The following is a 22,052-nucleotide window of genomic DNA, read 5'->3' as shown; positions in this document are numbered from 1 at the left end:
TCAGATGTTACTTGTCATTTAGGTACTATAGTAATGTTATGCATTGCAGTGTACTGTTGCCCAGCGATCCCTCCAAAGTGCGCACACACATCTTTTAGTACTAGCGCACAAAGGAATTTAAACTGCGCACTGAAGGTTGTCACCTCCTACCTCATTGGCACCTTAAGTATATTTCATGATTGTACACAATCACATTTCCCTTTCTGATTTCTGATGTGGACAGTGTTGACAACGTGAGGTTTGCAATGATCTGTCTGCAGATTTTTAGAACTGGCTTATTTATACTGTTTTTATCAAAGAACTTATTGATTCACTATGTTGAATTCCAAAAAAGCCAAGGGTGTGAAGCATAAACGAACTAGTTCATTGAAAGGGGTACGTCTTGATGAAACAGTAGAAACTGCTGCACTGGAAGCTCATGAGGTCAGGAACGTGTGATTTGAGATTTTATATGTTTTGTTTGACCATTTCAAACAACTTCAATAATATGTGAAAAGATTGATATTATTAATGCTGTTGTTTAGTATATGAGAAATAAGACACATTGATGTGTATTAATATGTGTATCTATGGCCTCCTCTACTGTAAAGATGAAGCCACACTCAGGTTGGAGGAACAACACCTTATATTCCATCTGGGTAGCCTCCAACCTGATGGCGTGAACATCGACTTCTCTAACTTCCGCTAATGCCCCACCTCCCCCTCGTACCCCATCCGTTATTTATTTTTATACACATATTCTTTCTCTAACTCTCCTTTTTCTCCTTCTGTCCCTCTGACTATACCCCTTGCCCATCCTCTGGTTCCCCCCCCCCTTTTCTTTCTCCCTAGGCCTCCTGTCCCATGATCCTCTCGTATCCCCTTTGCCAATCACCTGTCCAGCTCTTGTCTCCATCCCTCCCCCTCCTGTCTTCTCCTATCATTTTTGGATCTCCCCCTCCCCCTCCCACTTTCAAATCTCTTACTAAATCTTCCATCAGTTAGTCCTGACGAAGGGTCCCGGCCTGAAACGTCGACTGTACCTCTTCCTAGAGATGCTGCCTGGCCTGCTGCGTTCACCAGCAACTTTGATGTGTGTTGCTTGAATTTCCAGCATCTGCAGAATTCCTGTTGTTTGATGTGTACTATTTTATTTCTTTTAAACAATGAAGAACAAACTGCACTGGGTAGTTTATTGTCCTTGGAATAGCTTCAGGTTTACTTCCACTTAAAAATTCAGTGCGCACACATTGTCACTGGGCAAAAAAATGGCATAGCATAAGAATTTTGAGCACACTAGTCACTACAAGTTAGAGGGAACATTGCTGCTGCCACAAAAAAAAACATCATGAGATACGTGATGGTGAACCTGATTCTGATAGGGTCTCTGTTGTGGACTGAGAGGGAGAAGGCGGGGCAGGGAGAGGGGAGAGAGCAGGAAGCACCAGAGAAACATTCTGTAATGATCAATAAACTAATTGTTTGGAATCAAATGACTTTGCCTGGTGTCTCAGGGATGGGTGTGTCTGCACCCACGCCAACCCTCACCTCTGGCACTACTTTGCCACCCGTCCCACAACCCTCCTGGGTTGTTCCATCCTTGCCATTCCTAACATCCTTTGCTCCCGCCAGATTTACAAACTCGCTCTCCGCTGCTCCACGTTGACAAAAACAGTACTGCGCAAAAGTCTTAGACATCCTAGCTGTAAGCACCCAAGACTTCTGCTCAGTACTGTAAATGCATGCCTTATAGTGCTGCACCAAGTCTTCAGGTTAACTTCTGCCACTGTCTGCAAGAAGTTTGTATGTTCTCCTTATAACTGCGTGTGTTTCCTCCGGATGCTCCAGTTTCATCCCACATTCCAAAGATGCATGTTTAGGGTTAGTTAGATTGTGGGCATGCCATGTTAGCGCCAGAAACGTGGTGACAGTTGCAGCCTTTCCCCAGGACAATCCGCGTTGATTTGACGTAAACAACGCATTTCATTGCATGTTTTGATAAACCTGCTGCACATAAAGATAATCTTTGATACTGTCCTCTGGAACTCCTGCACGATGCCCAGGGGTTCAGATGACACACTTTCCTATTCCACTGCATGAGCAGTAGGACTGTTATCCCTTTGACCTTCTATAATCTTTGATAAAATACACCTCTTCTATTAGCAGCCTAGCATCTCCAGGAGTAGCCTGGAAGACAGGCACCTTCGGGACGTGGCCCTGTGGACAACCAGTTTCCTTGCTGGTGTCACCATCTGAAGCACCGCAGGAGATTGGAGCATTGAGATAGCAGTGTATGGTGCTGTTGAAATAAGCGATGCTACAGACTAACATCAAAACAGTGAGCTGTTGGCCTCCCCCCTCGCAATGGCAGCAGCGATACCTTTCTCTCCCTCATTAGTGAGAAAGAGCCTGTGGCATGTTGAGCTATTGGGGTGAACAGTTGTTTTCGAAGGTCTGCAGATCATGGTCTCTTTGGGGGCTTTGTTATTGCTTGCATGGCTGACGGTTTTGCTGAGGCAGGTGGGGGGAGCGAGAGTGGGGAGGGTTGATGCTTTGCTGCTGCTTGTGTGTGTGTGTGTGTGTGGGGGGGGGCCTTTGGGGTTTAACATTTTTCTGTCATTCATTCTTTGTGGTTATTCTTCTGTTTCATGGATGTCTGCGAACAGCAAGAATTCCAGGATGTATACTATATACATTCTGATATTAAGTGAAACCAATGAACCATTGACTAAGAAAAAATTAACAATTCAAGGAAGTGCATTTTACTGTGTTTAAGATGGCATAAATACAGTTTGATTCAAGAGAGATCAGCTGGGGAATTATGGATTGTTTCTGGTTGATTCCCGCCCCCAACAACCTCTACCCAACAATAAAGGTCTCACCGGTACGGAGTAGGTGTCATCAATTTGAAACTCCGCTGGCTCATCCTCTTTGAAACTTGTCCGTGGTGACAACAGGTTCAGGAACATCTTCAAGAGATCTAGGTTCTCTCCTGTCACATTGGAGATCTGGAAAATCGGGCACATCCTGAGGCAGAGCACAAGGAAAATGCTGAGTTACAGAGAGACAAAGAACATTTAGGGAGCGGACAAAGAAAATTTAAGCATTAAGATCTAGACATAGAATGAAGGCCAAAACCCAGGTGAGGTAGGTACTTGTGAAGCTAATTGGTCAGCAACTACCTCTGACCATTTTAGGCACTTCCTTTTGTGGTAACAAAGTACAGTAAGTGACAAAACACTTTTCTACTGTGCTCAGTCTATTCAAATCCCTTCAACTTACTGTATTAAATCAACAAGCCACTTAAGGAAGCTTGACTTATTTAAGCAAAGATACTCCCAGGCAGAGAGAACGTTAGACATCCAGGATCACAGAGACTTAGCAAATTTAAACATTGTATGATAAAAATTGAATGTGTTACTCTACCACGACATCATGGCAGACCAAAAAAAACCCCTCTTGTGGAGGAGGGCTAAGCCAACCCTACTGAAGCTCATGTGAAATGGCTCATTGAACAAGCCCCATACTTGTCAACAACACTCACTGTTAGATCAACCCAGTGATGTTCACAGGCCATGACAACATGTCATTAGACCATTTACCAGCAAGAGTTACCACTTTTAAGGGAAATGAAAAGGGTTGACAGTTTACAAAAACAGAGCCCCATTAGTCAAAGCAGCGCGGTTACCTCTCAGAGCTGAAGTTTGACGCCGTTACAATCACATCGTCCTTGTTTTGAACCAGGACAGGGATCTTCCTGCAGCCTGGAGACTTCAGCAGCCTCTGCAGCAACTTTAGCGTTTCTGGGTAATAATAAGGGACAAAACTAAACCTGTCAGCTCTTTCACATTTCTTCACTAGAATTACACAGTACTATCACTACTGGCACAGGACACATCACTCTAACACACTGGAGGAACTCAGCAGGTCGGGCAGCATCAGTGGAAAAGATCGATCGACGTTTCGGGCCGGAACCCTTCATCAGGACCGAAACGTCGATCGATCTTTTCCACTGATGCTGCCTGACCTGCTGTGTTCCTCCAGCGTGTTGTGAGTGTTGCTTTGACCCCAGCATCTGCAGATTATTTTGTGTTTACACATCACTCTCAACCCCCATCGCCTCCAAGCTACTAGCTCCCTACCTCATGTAAACACTCAACCCCTCCAATCACTGAAAGGCTTTCTTATTCCATCTCTGGGATTCTTTGATGATGCAAACCCTATTCACCTGACCAGGCATGGCTGTTCGAGTATTCTTTATACAGGTCTGCCTTTCTTAAAAATCAAACAGTGCCTTCTACAACAGTTAATCATGGTCATAACATCCTTATAAGATGTCAAACATATTTTGTATTCTCTCTTGATCAATTATCATTGCATTGAGATTACACAACTGGGTGTATATTATATATATATATATATATATATATATATATATATATATATATATAAACACACACACATGCACACACACACACACACGTGGATGTGGAGAGAACATTTCCTATGGTGGAGGAGTCTAACACCAGAGAACACTGGGGGAGTCTAAGACCACAGGACACAGCCTCAAAATATTTAGGAAGGAGACGAGAAGGAATTTCTCCAGAATTTATTGCCACAGGCAGCTGTGGAGGCCAGGTGTATTTAAATTGAGGTTGATAGATTCTTGATCAGTCAGGGCAAGGCGGCAGGAGATTGGGGCCGCGAGGAAAATGGATCTGACATGAAATAGCAGAGCAGACTCATTAGGCCAAATGACTTAATTCTGCTTGATATCTTATGGCCTTATAATAGACAACAATACAACGTAAAATAAGACAGACAAACTCAGTGGTCACTTCATTAGGTACATCTACTTGTTCATGCAAATATCTAATCAGCTAATTATGTGGCAACAACTCAATGCATAAAAAACATGCAGATGTGGTGAAGACATTCAGTTGTTGTTCAGACCAAACATCAGAATGGGGAAGAAATACAATTTAAGTGACACCCAAAATGCTAAAGGAACTCAGCAGGCCAGGCAGGGTCTATGGAAAATAAGTATAGTCAACATTTTGGGCAGAGACACTTCAGCAGGACTGGAGAAAAAAAGATGAGGGAGGGAGAAGCACAAGGTGATAGGTGAAACCGGGAGGGGGAGGGGCGAAGTAAAGATTTACCACACAATATTATCCTGGCTGACCTCAAGATGCCATTGATACAAGAATTAGGTTTCAACTAGGCATAGAAACTTAGTATAGCAGTCATTGAATTCAATAATGAAGATTTTTCTTTCATCTCTAAATGGACTGAGATAGATTCAAATTGCATGTTTAAAAATAGCACTGAAGAAACAAGATACGGCCAGTCATTTGGTCTTCGATCATTCAAGTAAATTATATGCACGTTTCCTGCAAGTTTTAACCTCCCTTTCCAATGAAATAGGAATGATTAGGGGAAATTTTTGAAAAAATTGCACCTTGTGTTTGTTAACAGGTCACACTGTTGCCAAAACTTTTTCTATCAATGTGCATAGTGCTGCAACTCCATGATAAATGCTAGCAGCTGAAACAGAGTCCCCTTAAACTCAGGCAGGGTAGGTTAACGATGCCTGTTTACAGTAGCTCCATATCCATTTTCTCAAAACACCCAGTCAGCCACACCTGTCAGATGTTAATGTGATGCAGGAATATTTATAATGAATCAATGTCACTCAGCCAACTGAGTGACCATCATTCAGCCTGTACATACTATCAAACATCTCCAAATGCAGGTAGTTCTATATCTTGTGTAGATTGGCAAATTAGGCAACATTTTGAACACGAGAGATTCTGCAGATACAAGGAAGTCTGCAGATGCTGGAAATCCACGGCAACACACCCACAAAGTGCCAGAGGAACTGAGCAGGTCAGGTAGCATCTATGGAAAAGAGTAAACAGTCATGTTTCAGGCCCAGACCCTTCCTCAGAACTGGAAAGGAAGGGGAAGATCCCAGAACAAGAAGGTGGGGCTGGGGAAAAGAGTACAAGCAGACAAGTCTTTATTTGCGTCATGCAGACTGAATAAGTTATAACACGATTTCAATCACATTATACTAGAGAGTACTTAATACATACTAGAGAACCACAGTTACTTTGGAAACTGATAAGCAGAGAAAAAATAAAGCTGTTTTAGAAGAAGAAAAGTCTTGGTACAAACTGTTTACATATAACTTCCCCACAGTAAAGAGAAACCATTGTATTTTACAAACAGGCTGCTAGTTTCACTGGGGGAGCCAATGGAAACAAAAAAAAAACTGCTTCTACTAACAAATCTACAGCAATACTTTTATTACATAATGTAACATAACCATACTCTCACCTCCCCACACCTCACATTCTAAATGCCTTTAGAATTAAGCATTAACAAAACAAACATCACTATTAAATATTTTTAAAGCTTGTAATAAAAATAACTTATTGTGAGTTTGAACTTCTAGTTTTAGTAACATGATTTCCATGATGCAAGGTTTCTTAGAAATGCAACTTCCATATTAAAGCAGAACTACCCATCTGAAACAGAATGTTCGAGCAATGACTGCCTGTAATAACACACTGGGAACTATGAAAACAGTTTCATACAACTCAGAAACAAGTTTACAAATTTCCAATGCATGAAATTTGGAAAACAATTTTCCAAAGAATGGGAAAGTCACTGAAAAACTTTAATACCAATTCGATTTCCAAGCCCCCACATTGACCTTTGTCAAGTCACATGAAAGTGGTGTACTCAAATTTATGAAAAAACACAAAGACCACTGCAAATCCAATATGCAAAAGAGGACAAATAATGCAAGTCGTTAAAAAAGTTAACAAAACACATGGAACATGAACTGCCGAGTCTACAAAAGTGAGTCTACAACTGCAGAGCCAGTTTAGCGCTGAGGTGAATGAAGCCCGTCCACAAGCCCAGTGGTCGCGGAGTAACAAATGCTCCCGAACCTGGCAGCATGGGACCAAGACTTCTGCACCTCCCACCCGACGGGGCAAACGTAGGCCAAAGGCGCTGAACACCTGTTTTGTTTTCCGCTCTCGGCCGCAAGGATTTTAATCTTGCTCGAGTAATGGAGCGGAGCACAGGTTCCTCTTCAGCTATCAGGCCTTGACAAAGCATCCACCCCCCCAGCAATGGCCGTCCCGGCACTCGTGAGTCTGGTTCAGTGAAACCCCCAGGAGAACGCAAAAGTGCCAGTTCATTCAGTCGGTTCAAAAAGTACATCCCTTAAAGTGAAATTACAGTCTGTGGCCTGCAGCTGTCGTAATTCAGAAGTACATCTACCAGAAGAGGGGTTCCCAAACTTTAAGTCATGGATCCCTACCATTAACTGAGGGGTCTGTGGACCCCAGGTTGGGAACCCCTGTACTAGATTATCTGGTAGTTTTGTGAGCTACCCGTACTTTGTCGTTGTTGGTCGCCAGCACCATCTTGCACAGCCTTTGAGACTCACAAGAGGCTGCTCTGACAGTAAACAGTGACGGCATACATACTTACTAACAACAGTTGCCTCGTATTTAGGCACACCAACCACAGAAAGATGCAAATAAGAAACCAGTTTATTTACAAATGAATCAAATAGAGAGTGATAATCTCCCTTCTTACCTTGCAAGATATTAGATGGGCACATGTCGATCTTAGTCACCACCACAAAGACAGGAACATTGAGTGCCAGTGCCAGCCCTAGATGCTCTTTTGTCATGCCAACAATTCCTGCATTGCTGCCAACCTTGAAGAAATAAAATTATACCCAGTCAGAATACAGCAGTTAAGATTTCAGTTACAAAGACCCAACTCCCCTTTGCACGCATCAAGTGCGGCATTACAACATCAACCACACCATGAAACTTACCTCCGTTAGCTGTGAGGCACGGATGTCCCGAGGTCATGACTGGCACAAGGTAATTGGAAGTTCCTTTCTTACCACTCAAGCTCCTGCACACATTCTCCACAGTTGCAAAGCTGCAGCCTGAACAGCAAGTTTCAAATCTTCTCCTTTCATCGTCTACATCCTCAGTTTGCTAAGATAACTGGTAGTTTAAGGAATAGCTAATTTACCCTCTCTGACCTCTAACACTCCCAGCTTCAGTCCACTAAAAGCAGTTAGCACTTTGATAAGAGGGAAATACCGTGGCGATACCAGCAGGCTGCCCAGCACCATCATCGCTGATTTGTAACAAACCATGCAGTTCACTACACGTTTCGATGTGCACGTGACAAATAAAGCTGACCTTTCTTTCCAAAAGTGGCTGTTACCGTTTTTAAATTCTGCTGTACTTCCGGAGAGCATGGGCAAGCTGAGAAGGCGAGCAATGACTGCACCTTGTTAACTGCCCACAAACAGAGTGACTTGCTGAATCATTTCAAAGAATATTCAACATTGAGGGTTTGCTGAAACAAGTAGAACAGCAGATTTCAGAGATCTGATGTACTGCAAGGAAACAGGCCCACTAGTTCATCCCAAATATCCGTTTTAACAGCATTCCTACCTAAACACGTTTTATCCTCCCTATATTCCCATCAACTTCACCCCTCAGATTTTACCAGTCACCTCCACACAAGAAGGAATTTACAGAGACCTACTAACGTATACATTTTTGGGGCATGGAAGGAAATTTGACCCCTCTGTAACACCAGGACTGAATGTGGGTCACTAGAACACAGGCAGCAGCCGTTAGCTGTGCCACCATGCCATCATTTCCTTAACAAAATGGAGACTTGCAAACGCGCAAGTTTTTTTTTTACAAAACTCCACAAGTTACAAAATCAGTTTGCTTCAACATTTAAGATTAGCTTTATTTGTCACATACACGTCAAAACATGCAGTGAAATGCATTTGTCACGTAAAATCAAACAAACAAGGATTGTGCTAGGGCAGCTGCAAGCGTTGCCATGCTTTTGATGCCAACATACTGTGTCCAGAACTCACTGACCCTAACCTGCACATCTTTGGAATGTAGGAGGAAACCAGAGCACCCAGAGGAAATCCATGTGGTCATGGCGAGACCACACAAACTCCTTAGTGGTGGGAACTGAACCCCGACCACACCTGGAGTATTGTGTGCAGTTTTGGTCCCCTAATCTGAGGAAAGACATCCTTGCCATAGAGGGAGTACAAAGAAGGTTCACCAGATTGATTCCTGGGATGGCAGGACTTTCATATGATGAAAGACCGGATCGACTAGGCTTATACTCATTGGAATTTAGAAGATTGAGGGAGGATCTTATTGAAACGTATAAAATCCTAAAGGGATTCGACAGGCTAGATGCAGGAAGATTGTTCCCGATGTTGGGGAAGTCCAGAACGAGGGGTCACAGTTTGAGGATAAAGGGGAAGCCTTTTAGGACCGAGATTAGGAAAAACTTCTTCACACAGAGTGGCGAATCTGTGGAATTCTCTGCCACAGGAAACAATTGAGGCCAGTTCATTGGCTATATTTAAGAGGGAGTTAGATATGGCTCTTGTGGCTAAAGGGATCAGGGGGTATGGAAGGAAGGCTGGTACAGAGTTCTGAGTTGGATGATCAGTCATGATCATACTGAATGGCGGTGCAGGCTCGAAGGGCCGAATGGCCTACTCCTGCACCTATTTTCTATGTTTCTATCTTACAGTTGGTGCTGCAAAGTGCAGCCCTAATGAAACTTTACCATAGAACATAGCATAGCATAGTACAGTATAGCATAGGAACGGACCAGACCCAGCTAAACCCTCCAAATACTAATCCTTCCTACCTACACAATGTCCATATCCCTCCTTCCTTACATCCACGTGCTTATCTAAACATTTCTTAAAAGCCTCTAATGCATTTGTCTCTGCCACCATATCAGGCAGCACATTCCAGGCATCCACCACTGAGTAAAAAAAAATTTGCTCCTCACATTTCCTTTGAAACATCCCCCCCTCCACCTTCAATATATGCCCTCTGGTATTAGATATTTCAGCCCTGGGAAACAGATACTCCCTTTCTACTCAATATATGCCCCTCATAATTTTATAAACATCTATCCGATCTCCCCTCATCCTCCGCCTCTCCAGAGAAAACAACCCAAGTTTATCCAGCCTCTCATGATAGCACATGCCCTCTAAACCTCTACTGCACCACCCCCAAAGCTGCTTCATTTATAATCCAGAATTTAAATTTAATTTTATATCTCCAGCCGTCATTGACAGAATTGAACCCATTAGCCTAGGCAGCTCGATACTGTTCTCTGCACTTTCATTCCACTACTGTGAGCAGGGTCCAGCACTAGCCAAACACTTCTAGAAGGTCCCAACTTTGAACAAGCCTCAAATTTAGCTTCACGTTTAAGAATCTATCTGCATTTGGTTGTTATCTGTGGTTACAATCTGAGTTTTGCCCATCAGGTACAACAGGTTCTAAACACTTGCCTGACACTTACTTCATGCGTGAGTTGGTACAAAGGCCGGGTAAAAACTCAATGGTTTATTTTGTGTGACTCACTGTGCACACTCAGAGGAGGATAGGCTCAACACTAGAAGCTGGAGGAAAAGCCATCTCAAAATATAACATTGTCTAGACCTCCCAAAAATATGACAGTGTTAACACAATAGCTTTCCAACTGCACACCTGCCTGCAAAGCCCCTCTCTCAGGACAACCTTTGCCTAGAAATTGTTACCAATCTCAACAGGAGATAAATCATGGAATTCTTGAAACATTATTTTTGAAAGAACTAACCATCCTAATCCCACCTTCCATCAATGGGTCTGTGGCCTTGCTGGTCAAGTGCACACCCAAGTACTTTTTGAATGTAATGAGAAACTTCAACCTCTTTTCCCTCATAATCGTCCTGATTTATCTTGAAGAACAGGTTCTGTCTGCAACTGTGCAGTCAGAGGATTATTGTATAAACACTGAAGTCACAGACTATCAGCGTGTTTCAGCAACAAAACCACATGCTTTTACACGGTGCTAAGGAAAACAGGGTCCTCTAATTAAGTAAATCTCCAGAAACTCAACTTTTTTCATTCCAATCTTGCTCATCAGTATAATATTTTCCCCCCAGTCCTTAATGACATGTTGAAAAATATTTTCTTCATTCTCTCCTGAAATGCACTGGAATAAACTGTACCCAATACTAACTAATGTTTCTTTATATTTCTAATAACCTTCCTGCTCTTGTATTGTATCTGGAAGAGGAGAACATTCTGGTGCTTTGGAGGATATCAGAGAACATGGTTTTCTTTCCTCCACCATCGATGCTGCTCTCACCCACACCTCCTCCATTTCCTGGACATCCACAGTCACCCCACCTTCCCGCCACCTTAACAGGGATAGAGCTCCTCTTGTCCTCACCTACCACCCCATGAGCCTTTGTATCTAACACATCATTTTCCATCTTCAAAGAGATCCTACCACCAAACACATCTCCCCGCCCCCCTACCACCACTTTCCGCAGGGATTGCTCTATGATTTCCTTGTCCATTCGTCCCTCCCCACTAATCTCCCACCCAGTACATAACCCTGAGAGCAACAGAAGCACTTCACCAGCCCATTCACTTCCTCTCCCCACCTCCATTCAGCACCCCGAAGTCCTTCTAGGTGAGGCAACATTTCACCTGCGAATCTGTTGGGGCCATCCAGTGCTCCCAATGTGGTCTCCTCTGCATTGTGAGACCCAACATAACATTGGAGGACTGCTTTTTCAAGCACCTCCACTCCAGCCACAAAAAAAAACATTTTAATTCCTTTTCCCATTCCAACATATCGGTCCATGGCCTCCTCTTTTCCCACAATGAGGCAACTTTCAGGGTGGAGGAGCAACACTTGATATCCTGTCTAGGTAGCCTCCAACCTGATAGCATGAATATCAATTTCTTTTTCTGGTAGTTTTTCCCTTCACCCTTCTATTCCCCACTCAGGCCTCTTACCTCTTCTCCTCACTTGCCGATCACCTCCTGGTGCTCCTCCTTATCATACTCCTCCTTCTCCAGCCCTTTACCTTTTCCACCCATCACCTTCCAGGTTAATTCATCCTCCCCACCCTCGCCCACTCCCTGGCTTCTTCTCCCCTTCCTCCCACCTTTTCCCCTTGGCATCTTCCCCCTTGCTTTCCAGTCCTGATGAAGGGTCTCAGTTCAAAATGTCAACTCTTTATTCGTTTCCATAGATGCTGCCTGACCTGCTGAGTTCCTCCAGCATTTTCTGTGTGGTAGAGGCACAGAATATAAAATTACATCTCATACTTTTTAAACAAAAAAAAAAGCCCATCAACCCCGTCTTGCTATCTTCGAAGGAACGGTGGACGTATTCTCCTCCCTTCTTCACATCAGCACATTTATCGCTAGGGCACATAAAAGGGCATTGCACACTGGTGTTTTGGTTAGCGATGGTGCCTAACCTTTTGAAATGTGCGCATCTAGAATCAGACAAAAATGGCACCAAGCTGAGGTGTTATTTGCCCACAGACAACTATCCCATGATTTTATCATTCTGAGCTGGTTACCTGGTGGCCAATGTTCACCAGGTAGTGACCTGAGCATAGTAAACCAGTGCCTACATGGTAAACTCGCTCCTGTCAGTCTCTAGGCAGAGAAGCAATGAAAATCACAAGTTCAAAACTTTATCAGAAGTTCCCTTTACTAACTACAATGTCTCTATCATCTCAAAGTTAAGCTTCAATTCCCCCATCAACACTTGAATATTTGCACTCAGTGGCCACTTTATTAGGTACACCTACTCATTAATGCAAGTATCTAATCAGCCAATCACGTGGCAGCAACTCAATACATAAAGCGTGCCGACATGGTCGAAGGATTCAGTTGTCGTTCAGACCACACATCAGAATGGGGAAGAAACGTGATCCAAGTGACATTAACCATGGAAGGATTGCTGGTGCCAGACAGGGTGGTTTGAGTATCTCAGAAACTGTTGATCTTATGAACAGTCTCTAGATAGTACAGAGAATGGTGCAAGAAACAAAAGCACCCAGTGAGTGGCAGTTCTATGTTAATAAGAGAGCTTAGAGGAGAATGGCCAGACTGGCTAAAGCTGACAGGAAGGAGTTCAAATAACTACATTATAACTGTGGCATGGAGAAGAGCCATCTCTGAACACAGAGTAAGTCAAACCTTTAAGTGGATGGGCTATGGCAGCAGAAGACCACAAACATACAGTCAGTGGCCACTTCATTAGGTACAGCAGGTACATAATAAAGTGGCCCATGAGTGTATATAATCAACACTAATCTATCCACTGTAGTACTGAGTACATTTTAGATGTGTCACAACATCTATCACCTTTTAGATAGATATGAAAATTGCCATTGTTTTGAATACAAATTCTCTCAACTTCGAAACAATCTTTACCCTTTAACCAATACAACTAAAGTCATTGGGATCTATTTGTGCAAAATTGGCTCCTGGCTTGCCTAAGTAACAATGACCAACATTTCACAGAGTGCATTGATGGTTGTGAAGTTGTTTGAGACACCAAGACCCTGCATGAAAAGTAGCCTGGTTCCAAACTCTTACCATTAGCATGCAAAAGTCTGGTAAATGCCCTGTCATTCCAAACACAGTCGTCTTCAGGTATTTTTCGTGTCCTGCTAGATCAATGAAGGTGATAACTTTGCTGGATTTCTCACAGATTTTTGTCCAATCTAGCCCTCCGCCGTGGCTGTCTGGCTTGTTCACCACGTCGCCAGTGCTGTCAAAGCCCAGAATGTCGTTGCCGACACTGCTCGTCCTCCCAGATTCAACCTCATGCTTGTGCCGGAAAAGCTTCTGACGTGCAAATCCTCGTCCATTGTCGAGCTCACCGTGAGTTAAGACACCCAATAATGTGCTCTTACCAGCATCCACGTTCCCAACCACTGCCACCCTGGGGAAAGAAAGTAAACAATTCTAATAACTGCAGGCTGCAAGGTGTGCTGAAATCAAAAATGACTGCAGGAAGGTTAGTGCCAAAGTTAAACTAACAATAGATTACAAAGCCAAAATGTTAGTTCTATTTTTCTCTCTCCACAAGTGCCACTTGTTCAGCTGAGTATTTATAGCCTTGTCTTTTTGTTCAAATTTCCAACAAAATCAGAGTTTACTTTCCTTCCTGAGCAGTCCATTAGCTGCTTTACATTTTGGTTTGGCCATCAACAGTGGATAGCTCTGGACTTAATTGGTCCTGGGTAGATTTATACCAGAAATGGGAGTACTATATGCTGGGGCTACAAGGAGTGCTGCAGCTGAGGTAATGCTCTGTGTTCAATTGTTTATCCAGGTAGACAAGATTTTATAAAGCAGTAGGGGAGTTCTCTTTGCTGTAGTGGCAGATGTCTAGCCCTCGACCAACATTACACAAATAAAAATAACTGATCATTTCCTGGATGACTGCCAGATTTCCTACAACAGTGACTGCACTTAAAAGGACTTCACTGGCCATGAAGTGCTTTGGAGTGTCTAGAAAGTGCAGTAGAAATGCATGAATATCTCGTTTCTCGTCAACTGCATTGAAGAATCCCAGGTTTAAATGGTAACAAACACTTAAAACCTAATTGGTTAACTTTCAACCATTAGTATGGACATTTTCACATGATGCAGAAAATCGGCTTAAATCCAAAGCAACACACAAAATGCTGGAGGAACAGAGCAGGTCAAGTGGCATCTATGGAAAAGAGCAAACAGTCGACGTTTCAGGCCGAGACCCGTCTTCAGGACTAAAAGGGAAGGGGCAAAGATGTCCGAATTAAAAGGTGGGGGGAGGGGAAAGAGGTGGGTGGAAAAGGTAATTTGATTTGCCTGAGTGACACTCAATATCTGAGATAAAACTAGATAATCTTACAAGCATCCACAAGGTAGCAGCAACAAGTTAACTGTACTACAAATGTAATCCAGGTTTTTCCAGAACATAGGAGTGAGGAATAAACATAAGCAGCAATTTTCCCTAATCCCAAATGCTACAATTACTGAAACACTGTTATAGCACCAGCATCCAGGGTTCAATTCTGCCGCTGTCTGCAAGAGGTTGGGCAGCAATGTTAGCTGTGAGGAGGATGCTAAGAGGATGCAGGGTGACTTGGATAGGTTAGGTGAGTGGGCAAATTCATGACAGATGCAATTTAATGTGGATAAATGTGAGGTTATCCACTTTGGTGACAAGAACAGGAAAACAGATTATTATCTGAATGGTGGCCGATTAGGAAAAGGGGAGGTGCAACGAGACCTGGGTGTCATTATACACCAGTCATTGAAAGTGGGCATGCAGGTACAGCAGGCGGTGAAAAAGGCGAATGCTATGCTGGCATTCATAGCGAGAGGATTCAAGTACAGGAGCAGGGAGGTACTACTGCAATTATACAAGGCCTTGGTGAGACCACACCTGGAGTACCATGTGCAGTTTTGGTCCCCTAATCTGAGCAAAGACATTCTTGTCATTGAGGGAGTACAAAGAAGATTCACCAGATTGATTTCTGGGATGGCAGGACTTTCATATGATCAAAGAATGGATCGACTAGGCTTGTACTCTCTGGAATTTAGAAGATTGAGGGGGGATCTTATTGAAATGTATAAAATTCTAAAGGGATTGTGCAGGCTAGATGCAGGAAGATTGTTCCCGATGTTGGGGAAGTCCAGAACAAGGGGTCACAGTTTGAGGATAAAGGGGAAGCCTTTTAGGACCAAGATGAGGAAAAACCTCTCCACACAGAGAGTGGTGAACCTGTGGAATTCTCTGCCACAGGAAACAGTTGAGGCCAGTTCATTGGCTATATTTAAGAGGGAGTTAGATATGGCCCTTGTGGCTAAAGGGATCAGGGGGTATGGAGAGATGGCACGTACAGGGTTCTGAGTTGGATGATCAGCCATGATTGCACTGAATGGCGGTGCAGGCTCGAAGGGCCGAATGGCCTACTCCTGCACCTATTTTCTATGTTTCTATGTTTCTATGTTCTCCCCGTGACAATGTGGATTTCCTCTGGGCGCTCCAGTATTTCAAAAAAAGATACGGGGTTGTAGGTTAATTGGTCACATGGGCATAATTGCGCAGCATGTGATTTTTCAGCCAGAAGGGCCTATATCTCTAAATAAACAAATAAAAAGCATTGTTGGTATTTCAGGTGCAACCCGCCCCCAACAACAGGCACACCTTGACCCAAATATTTTAAGCTTCCCATTTCTTTTTTTTAAAAACAAATCAGATTTTGACTTCTTCAATTCCTTACCTGACCTCCAAAAAATCATTCTCCCCAACTCGTTTGCGCACCAAGTAGTCAGCTACTTTCCCACCCGCCTCCTGGCGCTCACGTAGAAGAATCAGATCAGAGTAGATCTGCTCAGACAGACTCTTAACGGTTGCCACAGATGCTGCTATGTCATCATCATTCAGTCCGTAGTTCTTGCCATCTGGAATGAGAACCCAGGGATTAAATGGAGCAGGCCAGGGCTGCCTTCCTGCCCTATACGTTGATTTTCCTTCTGTAATTGTATGGTTTTGTTTCCAGAAGGAACTTAAAAAAAAAAATGACCCAGTCACACTTCCAGCCATATAAAAAAATTAAAATTAGGAATGAAGAGAAATTAAAAGCATGGAGCTCGGTTTACTCACATAGCAATCAGCTGTGCAACATTAATTGAAGATGGGTGCTTGTTACAGCTCTTTAGAACTTTCGGGGCAGAAATTTTAAACCAAGAGCTGAATCAGAAGACATATAGAAATTATAAATGTCAAAGTCATAGTCACTGGTAACTGGCCATTCAGCTCATCACATCCACACTGACTTATCCATATTAATCTGATCTTCCACCACTTTGCTCATTGTCTTCAATGCCTAGGCTCTATTTGTATGTAGTCATCAGCAACTCTGCTTCTAGCACACTCACCAGCAGTGTATTCGAGACACTTGCCACTCTCTTTGTGATCCCATGTAAATATTTTTATCCCTAACCTAAATCTTTACTTTTATTCACCTCTGACAAAGGGAGAAAGATTCTTGCAGCCTACCCTATCGGTACCCTTCAATTTTACATAGCTCAGTCCCATCCTCTGCTCCTGGGAAAACAGACCGAGCCTCTCCTTACAAGTGAAATGGTGGACCCCAATCAACATCCTGCTGAATCCCCCCTGTACGACGACATATTTTCTACAGAGTGGCAATCAGTGCAACATCCAGTAGTCCAGCTGAAGCATGAACAATGTTTTTGAGTATAACCACCCTGCTCTTATATTCAATGAAGATCAGCATCCCATGTACCTTTGTAACCACATTTTCATCCTCAATTGCCATATTCTAGGATCATTGAACCTGAACTTAACATTTATAAGACCACAAGACATAGGAGCAGAATTAAACCATTTAGCCCAACAAGTCTGCTGCGCCATTCCATCATGGCTGATTTATTATCCCTCGCAGCCCCATTCTCCTGTCCCCTCACTGTAATTTTTGATGCCTTTACTAATTATGAACCTATCAACATCTGCTTTAAATATACCCAGTGACTTGGCCTCCACAGACATCTCTGGCCATGAATTCCACAGATTCACCACCCTCTGGCTACAGAAATTGCTCCTCATCGTGTCCTAAAGGAACATCCTTGTTTTGATGGTCTTAGCCTCACTCGTACTCTGAAAATGCATCACCTCACATTTATCAATATTGAACTCCACCTGCCATTTCTTATCCCATTTCAGCAAAACATCAATGTCACCCTCTAATCTGCAACTTCATTCCACGTGGTCAATGACTATACCCATTCTAGTGTCACTTCTGAACTCACTAATCATGCCACGTAGATTCATATCCAAATCATTCACCTATTTCAATCATTCAATGATTTAGATGATTGTTTTGTTTCCAAGTTTGCAGATGATACGAAGATAGATGGAGGGGCAGGTAGTGTTAAAGAAACAGGTAGGATGCAGAAGGACTTGGACAGATTAGGAGAAAGGTCAAGAAAGTGGCAAATGAAATACAGTGTTGGGAAATGCAAGGTCATGCACTTTGGTAGGAGAAATAAATGTGCGGACTATTCTCTAAACGGGGAGAAAATTCAGGAATCTGCGATGCGGAGACACGTGGGAGTCCTTGCGCAGAGCACTCTGAAGGTTAACTTGCAGGTTGAGTCAGTGGTGAGGAAGGCAAATGCCATTTTAGCATTCATCTCAAGAGGTCTGGAATACAAGAGCAAGAATGTAATTATGAGGCTTTATAAGGCACCGGTGAGGCCTCACCTTGAGTATTGTGAACAGTTTTGGGCCCCTCATCTTAGAAGAGATGTGCTGGCATTGCAGAGGGTCCAGAAGAGGTTGACGAGGATGATTCCAGGAATGAAAGGGTTATCATACGAGGAACGTTTGATGGCTCTGGGTCTGTACTCGCTGGAATTCAGAAGGATGAGGGGGGAATCTCATTGAAACCTTTCAAATGTTGAAAGGCCTAGAGAGAGTCAATGTGGAAAGGATGTTTCCCATGGTGGAAGAGTCTAGGATAAGAGGGCACAGCCTCGGGATAGAGGGGCACCCTTTCAAAACTGAGTTGCAGAGAAATTTCTTTAGCCAAAGGGTGGTGAATTTGTTGCTACATGCAGCTGTGGAGGCCAGGTTGTTGGGTGTATTTAAGGCAGAGATTGATAGGTTCTTGATTGGACATGGCCTCAAAGGTTATGGGGAGATGGCCAGGAACTAGAGTTGAGGAGCAGATAGAAAAAAAAAGATCAGCCATGATTGAATGGCGGAGAAGACTTGATGGGCCAGATGGCCTAATTCTGCTCCTTTGTCTTATGGTCTTATATTACAAACAGCAAAGGTTCCTCCACCACCCAGGACATGACCTCTTCTCGTTGCTATCACAGGGAGGAGCTACAAGCACCTGAAGACACACAATGGTTTTATGAACAGCTCCTTCACCTCTACCAAATTTCTGAAAGGTCCTTGAACACTACCTCACTTTTTGCTCTCATTTTGCACTACTTTTCTCTATATTTGTTTTTGCAACTTATAGTAATCTTTTTTTCTTGCACTGTGCTGCTCCTACAAAACAAATTTCACAATTGTCAGTGATAATAAACCAGATTCTCATTCACTAATCCCTCTGAAACACTTTTAGTCATAGGCATCTATTTACAAAAGCAGCTCCAGCACCAAGAGCCTACACTCAATTTCTTATAGCCAAGCCAATTTTGGATCCAGACTTGTCCTGAGGCTTTACTTTTGTTTAAAAAAAGTGACCCATGTGGGATTTTGTCAAAGGCCTTATTGACAACGACATAGCCTACATTTACTGCACTGTCCTCATCAATACACTCAAGTCGTCAAAAAAAAAACCAATCAAATTGGTCAGATAAAATCTGCCATTGACAAAGCGATATTAACTCTCAGTTAACAGTAGGGGTCCATGGCATTAAAAAAAGGTTGCGAACCCTTGCTCAAATTAGTCTGTCTTTTTAAATAAACGTTAACCCTGCCTCTTGATAACTTCCCCAATACTGATGTTAGACTCACAGGTCTGTAATTGAAAGGCTTTTTTGCTTTGCTGCCATTCTTGATTGGGGGGGGGGGGCGGGTGGAAACAGGCAAGGAAGCATATTTAGCATTTCCAGCCAACCGGTACTTCACTTGTGGCCAGTGTAGTATTAAAATCTTAAAGAACTACGAATCAAATACAAGATTCTGCAGAAGCTGGAAATCCCAAGCAACACACACGAAAAATGTTGGAGGAACTCAGCAGGTCAGGCAGCATCCATGGAGGAAAATAAACAGTCAACATTTTTGGCTGAGAACCTTCACCTATCTATTTTGATTCCACATACAGATTCTCCATCATCATTGATGAGCCCAACTCTCCCCTGGTTACTTTCTGTCTTCAAAGTGATCTTATAAAACACCTCCAGATTTACCTTAATCCTGTCTGCCAGGGATATTTCTGACATTTTCATAATTGATAGGTGTTCTAGGATATCCTCCCTCAATGCTGAAGTAATACACTCAGAGGTACATAGAACCCAGTTTGGCCTTCTGCTGATTTAGCCCAACCACTTCAAGGTTCAACAGGTTGTGCATTCAGAGATACTCTTCTGCACACCACTGCTGTAACACATGATTATTTCAGTTACTGTCACCCGTCTGTCATATCGAACCAATTCTCCTCTAACCCATCTCATTACAAGGCACTTTTGCCTACGGAATTGATGCTCACTGGATTTTTCTTTCTTTTTACGTCATTCCCTGTAAATTTTAGAAAGTGTCGTGGGTGAAAATCCCAGGATATCAGCAGTTCGAGATACTCAATCCATCCCGACTGGCACCATCGATCATTCCACAGTCAAAGTCACTCAGATTCCATTTTGTTCCCATTCTAATTTTGGTCTAAACAACAAATGAACCTCTTGACCACGTCTGCACTGAGCTGCTGCCACATGATTGGCTGATTAGATGTTTGCAATAAAGAGTGTACCTAATAAAGAGGCTATTAAATGTACACTTCTTGACTAATGGTGCAATGCCATATTACCCTCTTTGTTGCTTGAAATTTCCTGCTTTGGGATACTGAAGACCCAGTTATGCCAATGATACCGTAGTCTCAGTTGTGAATTAAAACTTCAAATTGATATACCTAATTAGACTCCTTGCATTAATATAGATGCAACTTAGCTTAACGTTCCCCTTATGTTCATCTATTCCTTCTGCAACACACACAAGCAGGAACTCAGCAGGTCAGGCAACATCAATGGAGAGGAACAAACAGTTGACTTTTTAGGCTGAGACCCTTCATCAGGACTGGAAATGAAGGGGGAAGAAGCAATGTGGAGGGGGAGGAGAACAGTAGGAGCTGGCAAGTGATAGGTGAAACCAGGTGAAGGGCAAGGGGGGTAGGCTATTCCTTCTGCAATGCCTAGTGAACTTACTATCTATTATGTGCGCAGCACAGTAGAGTAGTGATTAGCTAACACTTTACAGAGCCAGCAATCAACAATGGGAGTTGAATTCCCGCCGCTGTCTGAGAGAGTTTGTACATACTCCATGTGACTTTCCTCTAGGTACTCCTGTTCTTCTCCTACATTCGAAAGATAATAGGATCAGATTAAAGTGCTGTGTGTGCACGCTATATTGGCATCAGAAGTGTGGCGACGCTTGATGGCTGCCCCCAGCACAAGCCTCTGGCACAAAGTGGCACATTTCATTGTGCTTCGACGTACACCTGACAATAAAGCTAATCTTTATCTCCTTTACCTCCCATCTGAGCATCTGCTCTCATCCCCTATCCTCTTCCAAATTAGTTGCAGCCTTCTACAAAAGAGCTAGTAAACTTCCCCACTTGGATGTTGGTTCTATTCTAATTTAACTGCAAACCATCCCTCCTTAATAGGTCTCCAGAAATGTCCAAGTGCCCCTATTCCTCAGCGCCATCCCTTCAGCAACACATTCATCTCATCTAACTTTCTATTATTCTATCTACTCCTCCAAGAGGACAAACCTGCTTTGGTTTGGAGGTCTGCATGCCTTAATGTCCCGGACAGCTATATTGGCTGGGTCTGGGCTCTATGCTTTGGCTCTTCACAGGGTCACCCATGCCAAATAGGTCGAAGGGTAGAGGCCAGACTGAGAGTGGTACACTGGTTGTCCGGGTTCAGGGGTTCAGCTCAGGGTCAACAACCCTGACTAGTAAAACAAATCTGACAGAAACCTCAATAAAGAATCCTTCTACATCTGTATGTGACAGTATTCCTGAGTCTCCACCTGGGTCTTGCATGACTGACAGTAGAGAAAACTGGACTACCAACACAATGAAGGAACCAGTCAGCACCACCAGAAATGGAGGACCTTCATTGCTGCCCTAAATGCCATCGGTGTAACAGGTAGTAGGTGGGCAGGTACTCTGACTGGCTCAGAAAACAGAATGGTAACTGAAGGAAACGGACTGCATGCACAATGACCGTCACCACTGCCCAGAAAAGACAAGTGTGCTGTCCAGTACTGGAAAGATAAAGATATCACTATCTGCCAGCACCAGCAGTGATGTTCTATCTGCCACTCGAGGGTTAGGAAGGAGTTTAATGAATACATTGAAGCTGACGGTATAAAATGCATGGTAGTATCAGTAAAGGAAAACT

General features: G+C 43.2%; 1 protein-coding gene across 2 annotated transcripts in view; it reads right to left on the bottom strand.

The window, feature by feature from the left end:
- Positions 1-22,052, bottom strand: part of LOC134354074 (GTP-binding protein 1-like) — a 40,263-nt gene that overhangs the window by 11,267 nt on the left and 6,944 nt on the right. For both annotated transcript variants that reach the window (XM_063062813.1, XM_063062814.1), the window contains exons 3-7: positions 16,169-16,349; positions 13,488-13,836; positions 7,600-7,723; positions 3,668-3,782; positions 2,862-3,006 (exon numbers count right to left, since the gene is read on the bottom strand). In XM_063062813.1, coding sequence (XP_062918883.1) covers positions 2,862-3,006; positions 3,668-3,782; positions 7,600-7,723; positions 13,488-13,836; positions 16,169-16,349 — 914 coding nt within the window. The remainder of the gene's footprint in view (positions 1-2,861; positions 3,007-3,667; positions 3,783-7,599; positions 7,724-13,487; positions 13,837-16,168; positions 16,350-22,052) is intronic.

The sequence above is a fragment of the Mobula hypostoma genome, chromosome 11 (assembly GCF_963921235.1).
Source record: "Mobula hypostoma chromosome 11, sMobHyp1.1, whole genome shotgun sequence".
Lineage (NCBI taxonomy): Eukaryota > Metazoa > Chordata > Chondrichthyes > Myliobatiformes > Myliobatidae > Mobula > Mobula hypostoma.
Note: the sequence above shows the minus strand (reverse complement) of the source record. Positions and strands in the feature narration are given on the sequence as shown.